This window comes from Cyclopterus lumpus, chromosome 22 (genome assembly GCF_009769545.1).
Source record: "Cyclopterus lumpus isolate fCycLum1 chromosome 22, fCycLum1.pri, whole genome shotgun sequence".
In the NCBI taxonomy this organism is placed as follows: Eukaryota; Metazoa; Chordata; class Actinopteri; order Perciformes; family Cyclopteridae; genus Cyclopterus; species Cyclopterus lumpus.
The window spans coordinates 21,487,607-21,501,432 of record NC_046987.1 but is presented as its reverse complement, the minus strand read 5'-3'; the positions used below and the strand labels follow the sequence as shown (position 1 = coordinate 21,501,432).

Sequence of the window (13,826 nt, the reverse complement as noted above, 5' to 3'; positions counted from 1 at the left end):
GCAGATGTTTGGTTGATTTCACTCCTCTGGAGGTCCGGATGCATCGAGACATTTGCATGTATTATGCTTCTCGAACCAAACCGACGCTCCCGACCTGCTCAGCACGGCACGTCTAGCTATAATATAATAATATTATTCTTCAATGCTTATCGGCTACAATTGAAGATTTGTTGGATTTGTGAGAAGTTCTTCCGGAGGTGGGAGTTGAAGACCTCCCGGACAGGATCCTCTGCCAGACGTTCCCAGTTCACCCTCACTACACGTTTGGGCTTGCCAGGTCTCTCTAGCCGAGTCCCCCGCCATCTGATCCAACTCACCACCAGGTGGTGATCAGTTGACAGCTCTGCTCCTCTCTTCACCCGAGTGTCCAAGACATACGGCCGCAGATCAGATGATACGATTACAAAGTCGATCATTGATCTCCGGCCTAAGGTGTTCTGGTACCAGGTACACTTATGAGCCACCTTATGTTCGAACATGGTGTTCGTTATGGACAAACTGTGGCTAGCACAGAAGTCCAACAACAAAACACCATTCGGGTTCAGATCGGGCAAGCCGTTCCTCCCAATCACGCCCCGCCAGGTTTCTCTGTCATTGCCCACGTGAGCGTTGAAGTCTCCCAGGAGAACTATGGAGTCGGCAGGCGGCGCCCTTTCCAGGACCCCTCCCACCGACTCCAAGAAGGCCGGATACTCCGAAATGCTGTTCGGTGCATAAGCACAAACAACAGTTTGAAGCATATACTTCTATACAACCAGAGGAGTCACCCCCTGGTGGTCAGGAGGAAGAATGCAGCTTTAACACATGAAGCATAGACTTCTATACAACCAGAGGAGTCGCCCCCTGGTGGTCAATAAAGAGAATGCAGCTTCAACACATGAAGCATAGACTTCTATACAACCAGAGGAGTCACCCCCTGGTGGTCAGGAGGAAGAATGCAGCTTTAACACATGAAGCATAGACTTCTATACAACCAGAGGAGTCGCCCCCTGGTGGTCAGTAGAGAGAATGCGCTTTAACACATGAAGCATAGACTTCTATACAACCAGAGGAGTCGCCCCCTGGTGGTCAGGAGGAAGACTGCAGCTTTAACACATGACGCATAGACTTCTATACAACCAGAGGAGTCACCCCCTGGTGGTCAGGAGGAAGACTGCAGCTTTAACACATGAAGCATAGACTTCTATACAACCAGAGGAGTCACCCCCTGGTGGTCAGGAGAAAGAATGCAGCTTTAACACATGAAGCATAGACTTCTATACAACCAGAGGAGTCGCCCCCTGGTGGTCAGGAGAAAGAACGCAGCTTTATTGGACATGTCTTCAACATTGGCTTCACTTTTCAGAACCGGATGTTGTCGGCTGCTCTGAACCGGCAGACCTCTAGTGTTTTATTTTTTTTCTCCATTCCAATTACAGGCGATTAGAGAACTAAATCTGAAGTTTGTCACATCATCAGCAGAAGCAGCGGTTAACTCGGCACTGATGTGACAATATTAGTTCCACTCAAGCTCTAATTGCATGTTCAACCAATGTTATTCACGTGTCACTGAGTGCGTGATGAGGGAATAAACAAATCATACGACAACTCTCTGCAAGTCTCTGCAACTGGGTGCATGTGTGCACATGTGGTTACATACGTGTGTGTGTGTGTGTGTGTGTGTGTGTACATTAAAAAGGGGGAAGGGTGAGGGATCCTAGTCAAAGGGCAAACACACCCGCTCAGAGACGCCGAGGACGCCTCCCAGGGCAGGAAGCTGACACTGTGCATCAGTCAGGGCACAGAGGACAACACCGCCACCCACATATCCCGTGATTCCGACAGCGTCCCCACGTCCTCAAACACAACCTGACAGATGAGACTTTCCCGCATCGCATGGGAAACAAGACTTGACTCGCTCTTTTTCTCCCATCCAGCCACAGAAGAGGAAGAGGGGGAAGAAAAAGGAAAGGTAGCAAGAGTAAGGATTCAAACGAAAGAGATGAAGAGCATAAAGGGGAAGGGGACGAAGGAGGAGAATGAAGGGAATGAAAAGGATACAAAACACAGCTGTGCTTTCAGCGTGTTAACCAAGTGCCGGACCTGGGGTGACTGGGCCTTCTTAGCTGCTACACCCCTCCTCTGGAACATCCGTCAGGCTCCCACCCGATGATCACCTGCTAACCCCTGCACCCTACCCTCCACTACATGACTAACCCCTGCACCCTACCCTCCACTACATGACTAACCCCTGCACCCTACCCTCCACTACATGACTAACCCCTGCACCTTACCCTCCACTACATGACTAACCCCTGCACCCTACCCTCCACTACATGACTAACCCCTGCACCCTACCCTCCACTACATGACTAACCCCTGCACCCTACCCTCCACTACATGACTAACCCCTGCACCCTACCCTCCACTACATGACTCACCCCTGCACCCTACCCTCCACTACATGACTAACCCCTGCACCCTACCCTCCACTACATGACTAACCCCTGCACCCTACCCTCCACTACATGACTAACCCCTGCACCCTACCCTCCACTACACGACTAACCCCTGCACCCTACCCTCCACTACATGACTAACCCCTGCACCCTACCCTCCACTACATGACTAACCCCTGCACCCTACCCTCCACTACATGACTAAGCCCTGCACCCTACCCTCCACTACATGACTAAGCCCTGCACCCTACCCTCCACTACATGACTCACCCCTGTACCCTACCCTCCACTACATGACTAACCCCTGCACCCTACCCTCCACTACATGACTAACCCCTGCACCCTACCCTCCACTACATGACTCACCCCTGCACCCTACCCTCCACTACATGACTAACCCCTGCACCCTACCCTCCACTACATGACTAACCCCTGTACCCTACCCTCCACTACATGACTAACCCCTGTACCCTACCCTCCACTACATGACTAACCCCTGCACCCTACCCTCCACTACATGACTAACCCCTGTACCCTACCCTCCACTACATGAATAACCCCTGCACCCTACCCTCCACTACACGACGCTCCATCCATGACAATCCATCCGCTAGTTGTCGAGATATTTCACTAAAACTCAAACGCGCTGGGAGGAAGATACGAGAGAGGAAGAACAACAAGGTTGACGCATGAGGAGGAAGAAACGTAATTATACGTGGCGTCAGAATGACATTACCGGCCTTGTACTCATTTGGTTTCCACTCACAAACTGTCGTCTCTCCTCTAACTCTATACTCTCGGGTGAATGATAAAACATAGAAACATCCTCTTCTCTGGTGGCTCTGACACTGAGCTGCACATCATGTTCTCTGAACATCAGGTTCTTCAAAAAAAAAAAAAAAGACTTCTCTCTCCTTTAAAAAAAAAAAAAATCCCCCTGTGAATCACCAGGGAAACGCTCACCTTTGGTGGTTTCGTCTTCGATGGGCTGCTTGAAGAGAGTGATGTCCTTAAACGTGCAGAGGAACAGAACCACCTTGTCGTTCTCGTTCCTGATGGGAGCCACTTGCATGTAGAACCACACGGGGCTTCCTGCGGAGACAGCAGAGGAACCTTAGATGTGTGCGTCCTCCTCATAAAGGTCTGTCAACATGTTTTTTTAAATTATTTTTGTTAGAGAGAGAATTGTTTTGTCCGACAAACAGTAAAAAAAAAGTGACGTCATGAGTTTATGGTCTCGAGTTTGGAGATTTAGCCGTCGCCATCTTGCATGAGAATAAACTGCTCCACAGACATGAGACAATATTACAACACACGTCTTTAATATAGAAGGGCACTCAGAGAGCGCAGGCCGAGGCCGGCCAGACCCCATCGCACCACGTTAACATGAGGGACATGGACCTGTGTATCGGCACTGTGATTCCAATCTGTTCCAAAATGTAAGGTTCTTCCAGAAAAAAATATTTTTTGAGACGGCTAAATGAGCATATCATAAACCAAATATTGAAAAATATATATATATTTTTAAGTGCATCAGTATGGACTGCATAGACTCGTTTTTTTACAGTGTTTTGTTTATGCAGTAAATATACAAGAAACCAATGCACTTAACGGTTTAGTACAGATGTCACTGTGGATTAAACATCATAAAACACCCACACAGGTGTTTTCAGTTATGGCTCTGAGCAACACGTTGTCACGGTGTCATTGGAGAAGAAAACAACATTTGAAGAATCTACATTTTTGTATGTAATATTTTGGCAAAACAAAGATAACATTTGGCATTGTTATTTAAAAGTAACAAGAAATATTTTGAACAAGCAGTTGAGGCAAAAAATAATAATGCATTTAATTGATTAACTATATATATATATATATATATATATATATATATATATATATAAAAAATATATATATATATAAATTAAATAAATATATATACTATATATATAAATAAACAAATATATATATATATATATTTGTTACTGTATATATATATATATATGATATACTATCAGAAATCTAGTATTTCTTTTCTTTTTTTGTAGCTGTCACTTTCCCTGCATGAGCACAAAGTTTGCTGAGAATTACTGTGTGGTTTGGAATTGGTACACGGCTTATGAATCCTATTCAAACCTGTTTAATTAAACGTTAGGTGACATTTTGAGGACATGATGCACGAGCAGCCGTCGTCCTGAGCACAACCGTGTCACTTGATGAACCCGCTAATCTCCAAAAAGAACAATCTGATCCCCGTCCATGAACACAACTGTAGTATATAAAACAGAAGTGGTATAAACTGCCTTATTGTTAAGGTCATCTCTATTTTCGGGAACTCGCTGTTCTTTCTGCACACAAGAACGTCCAACCAGCCGAGGGGGTTTGTGTGACTTCATTACCTCCTCACACAATTTCAAGAGAAGGTTCTGTGGACACGAGTCTCCTTTACATATCCTGCAGCCTCCATAGGAGCTGATTCCTTTGAATATGGATCTTTGTACTTGTTCCTCCCTCGCATTGAGCTCTCGTAGGTGCTCCCTCTTGGGAGACGGGAGCATTTAGGACTATTTCTGTTGTGCTCCTCCACAGCTCCCTTCATCACACATCTATTCCTCCACCTTCTTGGCCGGTTGAAGTTACACTTCATAAAGTAGTCAAATAAAACACCTACATTTTGTATTTGGGATGTTTTCTTTCCACTAATCTGAAAGAGTACGCGTTATGGAAGAAAGATAGCCGTAAGCGCATGAAAAGAATAAACTTAAAATAACAATCGGACATTGTAACGCTCCTAAAAAGTGACCCTGGAGCACTCACTGTTCTTTCGGTAGAGCAGGATCTCGAAGCAGTCGGACTCGTAGTTGTCGAACGTCTGTCTGACGTTGTCGATGCTCTTCTTGTCCGTCAGCTCTCCGTACATGAAACTAGAAACGGGAAACAGGAGAAACAGCTGCGGTCAATACTGCGCTGACCTTTGACCCCCCCCCCCCCCTCCGTGTTACAGTATATCACATGTGTTTGGAGCGGCCTTGTCGATCTGTTGTGTTCCCCTGAAGTTCATTGATGCTGCAGCCGGTGTTTTCCCGGCATGGCTGTAATTATTCCTTAAAGGGCCGAGGACGTTTTAATCTGCGCTAATGTATATTTAGTCTGCGTGATTACTTTCTACCCAACAGCCAGTGTCTTCAAACACACACACACACACACAGGTTTTAATGACCAGAGACCCTCTGGAAAAGCCTAAACTGGAGTCATTATTAGGGATAATCTCTCTGCTAATATAACCATGTGTTTGTAACTCACACGGCCGTTAAATGGGTTTCTCCCCTTTAAAGGGTTCCTCCCCTTTAAAGGGTTCCTCCCCCTTACAGGGTTCCTCCCCTTTAAAGGGTTCCTCCCCTTTAAAGGGTTCCTCCCCTTTAAAGGGTTTCTAAAGGGTTTCTCCCATTTAAAGGGTTTCTCCCCCTTACAGGGTTCGGGTTTCTAAAGGGTTTCTCCCATTTAAAGGGTTTCTCCCCCTTACAGGGTTCCTCCCCTTTAAAGGGTTTCTCATAATGCAGTTACAGATGTATTTATACCACTATTATTGGCCTTTAAGTGGAGACACTACTCGTGAATAGGGTGATGTAACTAATAAATATTACCATGAAACTTCACCAGATTCTTTATTGTAGTATAAGTGTGACATTGTACTTAAATAAACATGTGCTAGCTTGTGTTACACCTCTAAAAAGAGGGATAAATAATCAGAGTGATTCAATGCTTTTTCCTGAGCAAGGACTTTACTGCAATGAGCTTATTTGTAGAGATCAATAATGTACAGAGGAAGAGATCCACAGGAGGTAGTACATACTTATTCTACCTCAACATCAGTATTTAAAGTATTACCTGAGATATTTCTAATTTTCTCTCATATTCCTAAAACAGCTTAATCTCTGTTCTTTCACAAAATGGCAGCTACACTTGAGACGGATAGCTAGAATTACAATATTCACTCTAAAGTAACCAAACTAAAACAACAGCATCCTCATGAAACATCTTACACCCACAGGTTAACTTTGTTCATAAATGTTTTCCTCATTTCTTTTGTCATACAATGTTGTATAAATCAGGCTGTGAATGATATATAAACAACCCCCTGTGTAGAAAGCTTCATAATATATTTATGAATGAAAGTGTAAAGTTTGGTGGATGTAAGAGCTGCTGAAGTGGAGATTTATGGATCAGTCTGAGAATGTTTTATTTTTTAAAGAGATGTTTGTTGACGACACAGGAGAATATGGTAAGTAAATTATCTAATAGATATCCACATGAAACTTCAACAGTTACTTTCTGACATTAAGATGATTATTTTTTGTATTACGAGTTTTCTGAAGTGTTATGTTTAAATATACAAATGAGATGTTATCTAATGTTGTCTTTTGGTGAATTTAGGAGAAATCGACAGACGCAAACAGACAAAGTAGTAAAATAAGCAGCTTAATGTGCATTTTGAATAATGTATTTCCTCTAGTCTGAAAGATGAAATGCTATGGAAGGAAAATAGACGTGAAAGTGCGTGAAAAACATTGTGCGTGTCTCGCCTTAAATATTCATTGGACCAGTTGGTTTAAACTGTATTGCTCCTTTAATATTAAAAAAAATCCAAGTGAACCTTTTGTAATGGAACTGTCTCATTGCGTCACCGTGCCATCAGAAAAGATACGACAATTCAGATGCTTTATTCAATAAAGAGACTTTAGCAACAAACAAAACCACCAACAGCTGGTTAAAGGCAACAAAACCAACAACAGTTGGGCAAAGGCAACAAAACCAACAACAGCTGGTTAAAGGCAACAAAACCACCAACAGCTGGTTAAAGGCAACAAAACCACCAACAGTTGGGTAAAGGCAAAAAAACCACCAACAGTTGGGTAAAGGCAAAAAAACCACCAACAGCTGGTTAAAGGCAACAAAACCAACAACAGCTGGTTAAAGGCAACAAAACCACCAACAGCTGGTTAAAGGCAACAAAACCACCAACAGTTGGGTAAAGGCAACAAAACCACCAACAGCTGGGTAAAGGCAACAAAACCACCAACAGCTGGGTAAAGGCAACAAAACCACCAACAGCTGGTTAAAGGCAACAAAACCACCAACAGTTGGGTAAAGGCAACAAAACCACCAACAGCTGGGTAAAGGCAACAAAACCACCAACAGTTGGGTAAAGGCAACAAAACCACCAACAGCTGGTTAAAGGCAACAAAACCACCAACAGCTGGGTAAAGGCAACAAAACCACCAACAGCTGGTTAAAGGCAACAAAACCACCAACAGCTGGTTAAAGGCAACAAAACCACCAACAGCTGGGTAAAGGCAACAAAACCACCAACAGCTGGGTAAAGGCAACAAAACCACCAACAGCTGGTTAAAGGCAACAAAACCACCAACAGCTGGGTAAAGGCAACAAAACCACCAACAGCTGGGTAAAGGCAACAAAACCACCAACAGCTGGGTAAAGGCAACAAAACCACCAACAGCTGGTTAAAGGCAACAAAACCACCAACAGTTGGGTAAAGGCAACAAAACCAACAACAGCTGGTTAAAGGCAACAAAACCACCAACAGTTGGGTAAAGGCAACAAAACCAACAACAGCTGGTTAAAGGCAACAAAACCACCAACAGCTGGGTAAAGGCAACAAAACCACCAACAGCTGGTTAAAGGCAACAAAACCACCAACAGCTGGTTAAAGGCAACAAAACCACCAACAGTTGGTTAAAGGCAACAAAACCACCAACAGTTGGTTAAAGGCAACAAAACCACCAACAGCTGGTTAAAGGAAACAAAACCACCAACAGCTGGTTAAAGGCAACAAAACCACCAACAGTTGGTTAAAGGCAACAAAACCACCAACAGTTGGTTAAAGGCAACAAAACCAGCAACAGCTGGGTAAAGGCAATAAAACCACCAACAGCTGGTTAAAGGCAACAAAACCACCAACAGCTGGGTAAAGGCAACAAAACCACCAACAGCTGGTTAAAGGCAACAAAACCACCAACAGTTGGTTAAATGCAACAAAACCACCAACAGCTTGGTAAAGGCAACAAAACCACCAACAGCTGGTTAAAGGCAACAAAACCACCAACAGTTGGTTAAAGGCAACAAAACCACCAACAGCTGGTTAAAGGCAACACAACCACCAACAGTTGGGTAAAGGCAACAGGTTTTTTTGCCTTTACCCAACTGTTGGTGGTTTTGTTGCCTTTAACCAGCTGTTGGTGGTTTTGTTGCCTTTGCCCAACTGTTGTTGGTTTTGTTGCCTTTAACCAGCTGTTGGTGGTTTTGTTTGTTGCTAAAGTCTCTTTATTGAATAAAGCATCTGAATTGTCGTATCTTTTCTGATGGCACGGTGACGCAATGAGACAGTTCCATTACAAAAGGTTCACTTGGATTTTTTTTAATATTAAAGGAGCAATACAGTTTAAACCAACTGGTCCAATGAATATTTAAGGCGAGACACGCACAATGTTTTTCACGCACTTTCACGTCTATTTTCCTTCCATAGCATTTCATCTTTCAGACTAGAGGAAATACATTATTCAAAATGCACATTAAGCTGCTTATTTTACTACTTTGTCTGTTTGCTTCTGTCGATTTCTCCTAAATTCACCAAAAGACAACATTAGATAACATCTCATTTGTATATTTAAACATAACACTTCAGAAAACTCGTAATACAAAAAATAATCATCTTAATGTCAGAAAGTAACTGTTGAAGTTTCATGTGGATATCTATTAGATAATTTACTTACCATATTCTCCTGTGTCGTCAACAAACATCTCTTTAAAAAATAAAACATTCTCAGACTGATCCATAAATCTCCACTTCAGCAGCTCTTACATCCACCAAACTTTACACTTTCATTCATAAATATATTATGAAGCTTTCTACACAGGGGGTTGTTTATATATCATTCACAGCCTGATTTATACAACATTGTATGACAAAAGAAATGAGGAAAACATTTATGAACAAAGTTAACCTGTGGGTGTAAGATGTTTCATGAGGATGTTGTTGTTTTAGTTTGGTTACTTTAGTGTGTGTGTGTGTGTGTGTGTGTGTGTGTGTGTGTGTGTGTGTGTGTGTGTGTGTGTGTGTGTGTGTGTGTGTGTGTGTGTGTGTGTGTGTGTGCGTGCGTGCGTGCGTGCGTGCGTGTTGACGGTGTAATTCTAGCTATCCGTCTCAAGTGTAGCTGCCATTTTGTGAAAGAACAGAGATTAAGCTGTTTTAGGAATATGAGAGAAAATTAGAAATATCTCAGGTAATACTTTAAATACTGATGTTGAGGTAGAATAAGTATGTACTACCTCCTGTGGATCTCTTCCTCTGTACATTATTGATCTCTACAAATAAGCTCATTGCAGTAAAGTCCTTGCTCAGGAAAAAGCATTGAATCACTCTGATTATTTATCCCTCTTTTTAGAGGTGTAACACAAGCTAGCACATGTTTATTTAAGAACAATGTCACACTTATACTACAATAAAGAATCTGGTGAAGTTTCATGGTAATATTTATTAGTTACATCACCCTATTCACGAGTAGTGTCGCAGCAAAACCACCAACAGTTGGTTAAAGGCAACAAAACCACCAACAGCTGGTTAAAGGCAACACAACCACCAACAGTTGGGTAAAGGCAACAAAACCAGTTGGGTAAAGGCAACAAAACCACCAACAGTTGGGTAGAGACAACAAAACCACCAACAGCTGGGTAAAGGCAACAAAACCACCAACAGTTGGGTAGAGACAACAAAACCACCAACAGCTGGGTAAAGGCAACAAAACCACCAACAGTTGGGTAAAGGCAACAAAACCACCAACAGTTGGGTAAAGGCAACAAAACCACCAACAGTTGGGTAGAGACAACAAAACCACCAACAGCTGGGTAAAGGCAACAAAACCACCAACAGCTGGGTAAAGGCAACAAAACCACCAACAGTTGGGTAGAGACAACAAAACCACCAACAGTTGGGTAAAGGCAACAAAACCACCAACAGTTGGGTAGAGACAACAAAACCACCAACAGCTGGGTAAAGGCAACAAAACCACCAACAGTTGGTTAAAGGCAACAAAACCACCAACAGCTGAGTAAAGGCAACAACACCACCAACAGTTGGGTAAAGGCAACAAAACCACCAACAGCTGGGTAAAGGCAACAAAACCACCAACAGTTGGTTAAAGGCAACAAAACCACCAACAGTTGGGTAAAGGCAACAAAACCACCAACAGTTGGGTAGAGACAACAAAACCACCAACTGCTGGGTAAAGGCAACAAAACCACCAACAGCTGGTTAAAGGCAACAAAACCACCAACAGTTGGTTAAAGGCAACAAAACCACCAACAGTTGGGTAAAGGCAACAAAACCACCAACAGCTGGGTAAAGGCAACAAAACCACCAACAGTTGGGTAAAGGCAACAAAACCACCAACAGCTGGGTAAAGGCAACAAAACCAACAACAGCTGGGTAAAGGCAACAAAACCAACAACAGCTGGGTAAAGGCAACAAAACCAACAACAGCTGGGTAAAGGCAACAAAACCAACAACAGCTGGGTAAAGGCAACAAAACCAACAACAGCTGGGTAAAGGCAACAAAACCAACAACAGCTGGTTAAAGGCAACAAAACCACCAACAGTTGGTTAAAGGCAACAAAACCACCAACAGCTGGGTAGAGACAACAAAACCACCAACAGTTGGGTAAAGGCAACAAAACCACCAACTGCTGGGTAAAGGCAACAAAACCACCAACAGCTGGGTAAAGGCAACAAAACCAACAACAGCTGGGTAAAGGCAACAAAACCACCAACAGCTGGGTAAAGGCAACAAAACAACCAACAGCTGGTTAAAGGCAACAAAACCACCAACAGCTGGGTAAAGGCAACAAAACCAACAACAGTTGGGTAAAGGCAACAAAACCACCAACAGCTGGGTAAAGGCAACAAAACCACCAACAGTTGGGTAAAGGCAACAAAACCACCAACAGCTGGGTAAAGGCAACAAAACCACCAACAGCCGTGTGACTCTGCTGATGTTGCTGCATGGTATAACAGCAGCGATGAAGCTGTAAACAAAGTTATCATCATGTAAACAATTCTCCAGAGCAACACCGGGCAGGTTGTAATGATCACTACGGAGGGACAGGCGCAGGAAGGTACAAAAGTGTGTCACTTTATGACCTTTTCTATCTCTGTCTTTCACACAAACACCTTAAATAATAGAAAAAAAGATATATGCAGTGATTTCTGCAGAATAAATGGAGCACTATAACAAAGGGTTTTAAGTCATAAAAGAAGTTGCCGTCAATTTTTTGTATTAGTTCTGCTTTAAACGAAGCATTTAAAACGACAAAAAAGCCTTAGAAGCTTAAATGAGATGTATGCTTACTATCGATTCAGTACGTGGATGCACATGTACATGGTTGTCGCTCCACGGCCACCCTGTAAGCTGTGATCTGACATTGAACATTAGTAATTGTGCACATTTACGATGCCTGAAAAGTGATGAAAAGAAGAGCTGTTTTACCTGCATGTGCTGCTCTTCTGCATGACCTCAGCCCTGTGGAAGCCAGACAGCTTGCAGAAGCCGTCATTGCTGTAAACTACGGGCCACTCCACGATCTGGGCGTTTCCCAGGAGGAAGCTGGTTTCTGACGGACGGGACAGAGAGAACATGTCGGCATCAAATATGCAACGCAGATAAAAGGCTGCCGAGCTTCACAAACCTCTGCAGGATGAATGTAGGAAGGAACTGGTCTAGAGAAAAGCAAACCTCTTATGAACATAACAGCTGGGTTAATGTGTACGTTGCATTGTGACTCCTTCATATCCCAGTTGGCTAGTTTATTCTGCAGCTGTGCATCATATTCTATAAAGTTATATGTCTCTTTTCAGCTTGTTTTCACAAAACTTGTGTCCATTATTAACCGTAAACTGTACATAAGAAGTAAACGTTGTCACGGTGACGTCACCCGTTTGTTTCTGGACGTTTTAAAGCCTCCACTTTGGTGATTTCGCCACCGCCATCTTGAATTACGGCATAATAAACAAAAACGGCAACAACAAAAAAAACTACCGTTGCTCGGACCGGGTAGCTTCTGTTTTTAAATGATTAAACTCTCCAGCTTCTGCTTCACAGTTATTAAACTACTACCAACAAATACTAAGATCCAGTAGGAGGGTCACGTCCCCGAGCGTGAAGCTGCAGGTAGAAGTCAGGTGTTTCATTACCTGCAGCTACACACTCAACACTAGCAAACACAAACCTGTGTTTTCAGTGTTAATATGATTGACAGAAGGCCTCTGCTTGCTTAGCAAAGAGGATCCTCTCTACCAACAGCTGATTAGACATCGAACCACACCTGTAACGTTAGCTCAAGAAGCTACGTGGCCACACAAAGCCGTTAGCTAACACGCTAATCAACACGTGTTCATCAAAAGGGCAAAAAACAAACAAGCCGCCAGGTCCAGCTTTACTTCCTCAAAGCCACCTGCCGCCTCTCTTCTGAGTCACAGCCACTCTACCTGCAGAGTGTCGGCCATCTTTGTTACAACCGGCATGAAGCCCCGCCCCTCTCCTTTAATATTTTATATTCAGCCTAATATTTGCACATGTTATCTTAATCTTTTTTTGTAAATTGTTTCCCTGCACCATGTAGAAATATGTCGACAACCCCCCCCCCCCCCCCCAAAAAAACAACCCAGACTAAAATAAACTAAAAGTATCTTCTAAAATGAGCTTTTTAGACAATCAGGGGCAGAAGAACTCTCCATCCGGTGCGTTTGAAGGACGCTCAAACAAACAAAGGAGTTGACGTCCTGCTGCTGTCGAGTGAAAACACTGAAGACTCAGATGTTGTCCTTGAAATCACCGACAACCCCTCAAAAAAAAATACACATGCGTGGAAACACAGTGAGAGAACTGTATGTATGACGTTTTGTTTCCTAAAATGAAGTTCTGTTTCCTGCAGGTGAGAGTTCACCAACAAGCGCTGTAAACACCAACTCAGAATATTACAGTAGCGTTCTGCACATTGATAACACAAAGAGTCCACAGGTAAAGTTGTTTTTTTTCCGCAAACTGGACCCTGCGACTTCTTTGAAAAGGTCAGAAAACGAAAGAAGGTCTGCAGTATATCTAAAAAAGGTAATTAATAAGCTGCAGAGAACGTCTTTCAACACGTGAGATCTGCTGCGTGCTTTGGCAGATAATCACGCATTACCTCCTCCTCTCCCCCCAAAACAAGAGTTGGCTGGTGAACAAGTGAATTATGGGATGAAAAGATGGGACGCTCTTCAAATGCCCCGAATAAACCTCTTCCCCACAGGAAGTGTTTACAAGACGGAGGGGAAAA

General features: G+C 43.3%; 1 protein-coding gene across 1 annotated transcript in view; it reads right to left on the bottom strand.

The window, feature by feature from the left end:
* kcnh5b (potassium voltage-gated channel, subfamily H (eag-related), member 5b) overlaps positions 1–13,826 on the bottom strand; it is a 112,465-nt gene that overhangs the window by 83,244 nt on the left and 15,395 nt on the right. The window contains exons 2-4 of the mRNA XM_034562786.1: positions 11,999–12,122; positions 5,256–5,362; positions 3,402–3,530 (exon numbers count right to left, since the gene is read on the bottom strand). Coding sequence (XP_034418677.1) covers positions 3,402–3,530; positions 5,256–5,362; positions 11,999–12,122 — 360 coding nt within the window. The remainder of the gene's footprint in view (positions 1–3,401; positions 3,531–5,255; positions 5,363–11,998; positions 12,123–13,826) is intronic.